General features: G+C 39.3%; 2 protein-coding genes across 2 annotated transcripts in view; both read right to left on the reverse strand.

The window, feature by feature from the left end:
* Window positions 1–7500, reverse strand: part of LOC137628357 (keratin, type I cytoskeletal 9-like) — a 246617-nt gene that overhangs the window by 81766 nt on the left and 157351 nt on the right. The window lies entirely within an intron of this gene.
* Window positions 3115–7500, reverse strand: part of LOC137628303 (loricrin-like) — a 32364-nt gene continuing 27978 nt past the window's right edge. The window contains exon 2 of the mRNA XM_068359464.1: window positions 3115–4515. Within this exon, the coding sequence (XP_068215565.1) occupies window positions 3115–4515 (1401 nt within the window). The remainder of the gene's footprint in view (window positions 4516–7500) is intronic.

Here is a 7500-nt window from a genome sequence, read left to right on the forward strand (position 1 = left end):
TCTTTACTCGAAGTTTCATATGTACCGTGCGAACGATCCTATATAACGCAGCATAAAATTCTAAGTCACTCTTATTTACAAATTCTCTCTTGAGAAACACATTTGGTCTGTCTCTTCTTCATTAGTAGCAAAAAAATATTGTTATATATATAGAAAATATTTCAAGGTTTTTGGGAACATGCTTGTTCTGGTTTAAAGGTTTAAAGGTCGCTCATGAATGGCAGAGGCAAGGGACAGTGACATTGCCCTAGCAATCAGGACAATGCCCTAGACACTGACCATATATCATATGATCAGCGCCCAAGCCTCTTCTCCACCCAAGCTAGGACCAGGGAGGGCAGGCAGTGGCTGCTGATGACTCAGCAGATAGACATATAGGCTCCCCCAAACCCCCCAACCTTAGCTCACAAGGATGGTAAGGTTGCAGATACGAATGGCTCTGACGAGTCTGAGCGGGACTCAAAACCCCAACTGGCAAACACCAGGCAGAGACGTTACCAATCAGGTCACTGCAAGCTGTGATAAGATTTTAATTCTTATAGTTATTTTGAAAATTGTTCTACTGTCTTTTCTTCAGCAGTTGATTTTCATCTGAATTTGTTGAGCATAACTTACAGCCTATTAATCAAATTTCTTAGCCATACTCTGAATATTAATAGATATAGTTTGTTTCATCCTAGCTGGCAACTGGAGCCAGACCATGGTTTGAAAGCTCGTCGCTAATTGGCTGTTGGTTCCCGCATTCTCCCTTCCCGCTGTCCGACGACGAAGCGAAACATTTCATTTGTCCGCGGTACATGATGTTCATTTTTGCATTATACCTCACTTAGTTTGCTTAATATCTACCTGGCTCTTTGGTTACACACAGATTAAAGGTATATGATAAGTAATAACTTGAAAAAAATATCCATATCTTAAAAAACATACGAAAAAATACGAGTTGAAGTGAAACGAGCACTGAAAAAACTGTTTGTAACTTTTTTTTATGCTGTTTTTTACCTACAAATGTTATGCAAACGTAAATAAAAATAGGTGGGTTTTGTAGAAAAAATCTTCTTGAATGTCATGAATCTAAAACAATAATGCAAGTAAGGAAAATAATGGTGAAATATTTGGCTTTGTACTGCGATATCGCTGCAAATTTTGGTGACGTTTCGTCGATGCATCCCGCCCGCACACGATCACCCGTCGTCATCAAAATATTCTGTTACTCATCACAAGTTTTTATTTTTTCCTCCGTAGCTTATTTATTTTTCCCTCATTTCACCATTATTTTCCTTCCTTGTGTTATTTTTCTAGGTTCATGACATTCAAGAAGATTTTTTTCTACATAATCCACCTATTTTTATTTATGTTTGGATCCCTCTTTTGTTACAGCTCATTTTTCCATTCCCTACACATACACCGAATAATGTAGTCTATTCTTCCTACATACTTCCCTTTCCTCAGACACTTGACAACATTAAGATAACCAAAAAATTCTCCTTCACTCAGTGGGTTAACTACTGCATTATAATTGTTCAGTGGCTACTTTCCACCTGGGAAGGGTAGAAGATACTCTTTACATATGGTACGAATAAGCAGTTCTTCTTGAAGGACACTCCAAAATCAAACCATAGTTCTCTAGTCTTGGGTGATACCATAGCCTCTGTACCCTTGTCTTCCAAAATTTTAGGTTAGAGTTCTCTTGCTTGATGGTACACTCAGGGACATTATTCTATCTTTTTCCTTTGTTCCTTTCCTCACTGGGCTACTTTTCTTGTTGGAGCCCTTGGGCTTATAGCATCCCACTTTTCCAACTAGGGTTGTAGCCTAGCTAGTAATAATAATAAGAATACTCTTCACTATTCGCAACCAAAGTTATACCAGCTACTTACGTCAACAATGCCAAACTCCATTCGGATCCAATTTTCTAATCCCTCATTTTTGCACCTACACCATCTATCGTTTTTCTTAATTCTCAAATTGCTTAGTCCATAAAGTTACTGAACTGACATTAAGACATAGCACAAGTTTGTCTCCGGAAATCAGTGACTTCCGTAAGAAAAGCTGTAAATGGTTCTCCTTTTTAGTTGTTAATATTCTTCCCATCTGAATTAGAACATTTAGACTTCTCACTTGACTAGTCAGACGACAGGTCAACATCAGTCCTTTTATTCCCTTCAACACCTTACCACTATCAGTCGCAGTGTTTGGGCATGTGTTTGCTATCCCATTACTCTTTTTCTAACCTATCCCACACCAGTGTTGATCCTAATGATCACCTAACCAGTTTGTACCTGATTCATTCTTTGGTCAACAGAGGTCTCATCGCTCTCTCTCTCTTCTCTAGTGAATCCAATCAAAGACGCCTGGTTATGGGGTTAACAAGACAGAGTTATACCATGGATGGATAGAACGCTGCTTGGTTCAAGTTTATTATGCCTGTAGTAAAGGTCTTTACTACTTCCTATCAGCTCAGCCAGCTATGAATAGGTAACAACGTCTGGTGAGGTAAAGAAAAGGTGTGTGGCCAGCAGCCTTTCTATGAAGATTTGCTAGGTTGTAAGTACCTCTCTGATATCAACACTCCATCAAAGTTGAGAAATAGAAAGATTTATATATGTATATATATACTGTATATACCTGCATATATTATGTATATGGATAGATTCACTGATATTGTAGTTTTTATTATAATTCATCTGATGCAGGGCAATAAGGATATAGAAAAAAATAATTACTTTTTTATTTATTGATATTGAGAATTTGAAGGCAAAACATTACAGAGCAAGAGTATCACAATGAAAAGCCCTCTGGGAATAAATAAGTTATTTTCAGCAATAAATAAACCTCCAAGGCTTAAGAAATCATTGATTTCCTCTTAGTAGGAACCACTTTGCTTGCCTTGTAGTAGAGAAAAGAAGAGAATAATTGAAATACAAAAGATAGTAAGATGATCTCAAATAATCTTCTTTGCACGAAAGTATTGCAGGTGTGAAAGCATTTGCAGCCTGGAACGTATTGAAGAGTGCCGGAATGGTGGAACGCAAACCTCTCGTGAGATGCTGAGATCAGGTTATAATGGGGATGTGAGAGAAGAGCAGAATGGATCCTTGACTACATTCGAGGGACTTATTTCCCATACCCTCCAGAACTTCCGCCGCCGCCGTTTCCTCCTCCGCCACCACCTGAGGATCCGTATCCACCACCTCCTCCTCCACTGCTTCCGCCGCCACCGTGTCCACCTCCGCCGCCACCTGAAGATCCGTATCCACCACCTCCTCCTCCACTGCTTCCGCCAAATCCTCCTCCTCCACCACCAGATGATCCATATCCACCTCCCCCAGATCCTCCTCCTCCTCCACTTCCACCGTGTCCTCCTCCGCCACCACCTGAAGATCCGTATCCACCACCTCCTCCTCCACTGCTTCCGCCAAATCCTCCTCCGCCACCACCTGAAGATCCATATCCACCTCCCCCAGATCCTCCTCCTCCTCCACTTCCACCATGTCCTCCTCCGCCACCACCTGAAGATCCGTATCCACCACCACCTCCTCCACTGCTTCCGCCAAATCCTCCTCCGCCACCACCTGAAGATCCATATCCACCTCCCCCAGATCCTCCTCCTCCACTTCCACCGTGTCCTCCTCCGCCGCCACCTGAAGATCCGTATCCACCACCACCTCCTCCACTGCTTCCGCCAAATCCTCCTCCGCCACCACCTGAAGATCCGTATCCACCTCCCCCAGATCCTCCTCCTCCTCCACTTCCACCGTGTCCTCCTCCGCCGCCACCTGAAGATCCGTATCCACCACCTCCTCCGCCACTACTTCCGCCAAAGCCTCCTCCGCCACCACCTGAAGATCCGTATCCACCTCCCCCAGATCCTCCTCCTCCTCCTCCACTTCCACCGTGTCCTCCTCCGCCGCCGCCTGAAGATCCATATCCACCTCCTCCACCTCCTGAGCCTCCTCCAAGCATAAAGTTGATATTTGCTGTGGCTGGAGCAATTCCTCCACCACCGCCTTGTCCTCCTCCATAACCGCCGCCACCACCTCCTCCTCCTCCTCCTCCTCCTCCTCCTCCACCCTTTCCTCCGCCACCACTACCTCCAGATGATCCATAACCTCCTCCTCCTCCACCTGAGCCTCCAAAACCTCCTCCTCCACCGCCGCTATGACCTCCTCCTCCTCCTCCGCCTCCATATCCTCCTCCACCGCCACTCTGGCCACCACCTCCTCCACCACTATGTCCTCCTCCCCCTCCTCCTCTTCCTCCTCCTCCGCCTCCATAACCTCCTCCACCGCCACTCTGTCCACCACCTCCTCCTGATCCTCCTCCTCCTCCACTGTATCCTCCACCACCACCACTGTTCCCACCTCCTCCTCCACTGCCTTGGCCTCCTCCATATCCACCTCCTCCTCCTCCACCACCACTGTGTCCACCTCCTCCTCCTCCTCCAGATCGGAAGTCCGGCTTGGCGCTCACATACGCCACAGCAAGGGCAGTGCCCAGCATCAGAAATACCACCCTCTGGAAATAAGAATGTTACATTACTAATATTATATATATTAGTGTATGCGACCCGTCAAAAAGACGGCTAAATATTTAGATAGATATGCAAATGCACACCTACACACACAGATTGAACCCTTCCCCCCCCCACTCCCCCTTTCTTAACTACTGCTCTCTCTTCTCTCTTTTCTGATTGTACTACGCCAGCCTTCAGTATCAATTCAATCAATCAATGACTTTATTTAAAGTCTTTGTAAATAAAAGACAATCGTAAAAAATTGAAATACATTTTAGTCATGTTTTTATGTGTTTATGAAATTAAAATATGACAAATTTATTAACATTTGAAGGTATAAAGAAATACTTTGAGATTAAATGAGAGTGAATAGGCTTTTCTGAACCATCAATAAATGAATGATTTGTAATTATCTGTCATCAACAACCGTCAAGGTCTCGAAGCTTGATCGAAGTGAAAGTTTCTTAATTAAGATTGGCAATCAAACTGACTGACTGGCACAAACAAACATGCTATGGCAAACGAACAAACAAATGCAAACAAAAAAATAGATCACACGGATGTAAATAGACTTACTCTATGTAAACAACTCTATGTAAACGCCCCCTCCCCCCTTTCCCCGGAAAGAATGGCTCATAATATATTATTATTATTATTATAATTATTATTATTATTATTATTGTTATTATTATTATTATCATTATTATTATTATTATTATTATTATTATTATTATCATTACTATTATTATTATTATTATTATTATTATTATTATTATTGTTATTATTATTATTACTTGCTAATCTACAACCCTAGTTGGAAAAGCAGAATGCTATAAGCCCTTGGGCTTCAACAGGGAAAATAGCCCAGTGAGGAAAGGAAATAAGGAAAAATAAAATATTTTAAGAACAGTAACATTAAAATGAATATCTCCTATATAAACTATGAAAACTTTAACAAACCAAGAGGAAGAGAAATTAGATAAAAATAGTGTGCCCGAGTGTACCCTCAAGCAAGAGAACTCTAACCCAAGACAGTGGAAGACTGTGGTACAGAGGCTATGGCACTACCTAAGACTAGAGAACAATGGTTTGATTTTGGAGTGGCCTTCTCCTAGAAGAGCTGTTTACCATAGTTAAAGAGTCTTTTCTACCTAGTAATACACAGGAAAACATATCTAAGACTAATAATGTATGTAGAGACACATACAAAAAGTGACATATTAAACAGTAGCCTAAAAAAAAGATTCATATAAGAAAAGTAACCAAACTAACACAAGCTAATAGATAAATACATATATTTAAAAAACTGAATACTGTATACAAAGACACATACAAAAGCAAAAAAAAAAAAAAAAATACTTCCAGGAAAGAAGCATTACAAAAGAATTTTATCTCTGATTAGAAACCTAAAAATTAAAAAAAAATAAAGATTCACAAAAGAAAAGTAAGCTAACTAACACAAGCAAATAAATAAATACAAATATTAAAAAAAAACTGGATACTACATAAAAAGACACATACAAAAGCTAAAAAATAAAATACTTCCAGAAAAGAGTATTACAGAAAAAGTTTAGCTCTGATTAGAAAACTAAAAATAAAAAAAAAAGATTCTCATAAAAATAGTAACCTAACTAACACAAGAAAATGAATAGATAAATACACATATTAAAAAAATGGATACTTAATACGAAGACATACAAAAACTAAAAAAAAAAAAAAACTAAAAAAAAAAAAAAAAAAAAAAAAATAATAATGCTTCCTAGAAAGGAATTTCACAAAAAATGATTCTCAGTGATTAAGTTGATTAAGTTCCATCAAAGCGATTGTATCGTCTTCCTCACAGGTCTTTATCATCTTTTTTTTTTTTTTTTTTTTTTTTTTTTTTTTTTTTTTTTTGAACTAAATCATTCGACACACGAAAGTGATGTCGATGGCGCGTGTCGAATAGGTTCGAGTGTATGTACAGTTTCCAAAGATGACTCATTAACGTTTGCGAATTATACGCTTGAGTGTATGGACCTTAACGCAATACTGGCTGCAATAGTGTATGTGTATGTGTATTACTTCGTGTAATGCGTGACACCACTTCTCCGAGTAATAACATGATTGACCTATGCGTATGGATTTGCAACCTGGGAAAGTCTTACTTTGTATGGCGTATGTATATAAGAACCTCTTTTATCTTAATACTGGCTGCAATAGTGTATGCGTATGTGTATTACTTTGTGTAATGCATGACAACACTTTGAGTAATAACATGATTGACGTATGCGTATGGATTTGCAACCTGGGAAAGTCTTATTTGGGATTGTATGTATATATTAACCTCTTTTATCTTATATGAAATTTCCTAGAATACACCACTTCGAGTAATTACATGACTGACGTATAATATGCGTATGGATTTGCAACCTGGGAAAGTCTTATTTGGTATGGTGTATGTATATAAGAACCTCTTTTATCTTATATGAAATTTCCTAGAATACACCACTTCGAGTAATTACATAATTGACGTATAATATGCGTATGGATTTGCAACCTGGGAAAGTCTTATTTGAGATTGTATGTATATATTAACCTCTTTTATCTTATATGAAATTTCCTAGAATACACTAATTCGAGTAATTACATAATTGACGTATAATATGCGTATGGATTTGCAACCTGTGAAAGTCTTATTTGGTATGGTGTATGTATATATTAACCTCTTTTATCTTATATGAAATTTCCTAGAATGCACTCGGTAGAAGAACGATTTGCTTAGAGGTCAGTGACCCTAACTCAGAGGTCATGCTGAAATCACTCAGCTCAAGTGTTTACGAGATTCTAGCTTAATCATGTATCTTCAATTACATAGATCTTGATGGCTACTAAAAAACATGGTACATTGGGTAAAGGTGTTTACTTTACTTTGAGGGGAAACTCTGTACCCTACCGTGGCTGTAATAAGTAGAACTTTATAAGCTATTGGACCCCCTTTTAAATTT

Source organism: Palaemon carinicauda, chromosome 36 (genome assembly GCF_036898095.1).
Source record: "Palaemon carinicauda isolate YSFRI2023 chromosome 36, ASM3689809v2, whole genome shotgun sequence".
NCBI classification, from domain to species: domain Eukaryota; kingdom Metazoa; phylum Arthropoda; class Malacostraca; order Decapoda; family Palaemonidae; genus Palaemon; species Palaemon carinicauda.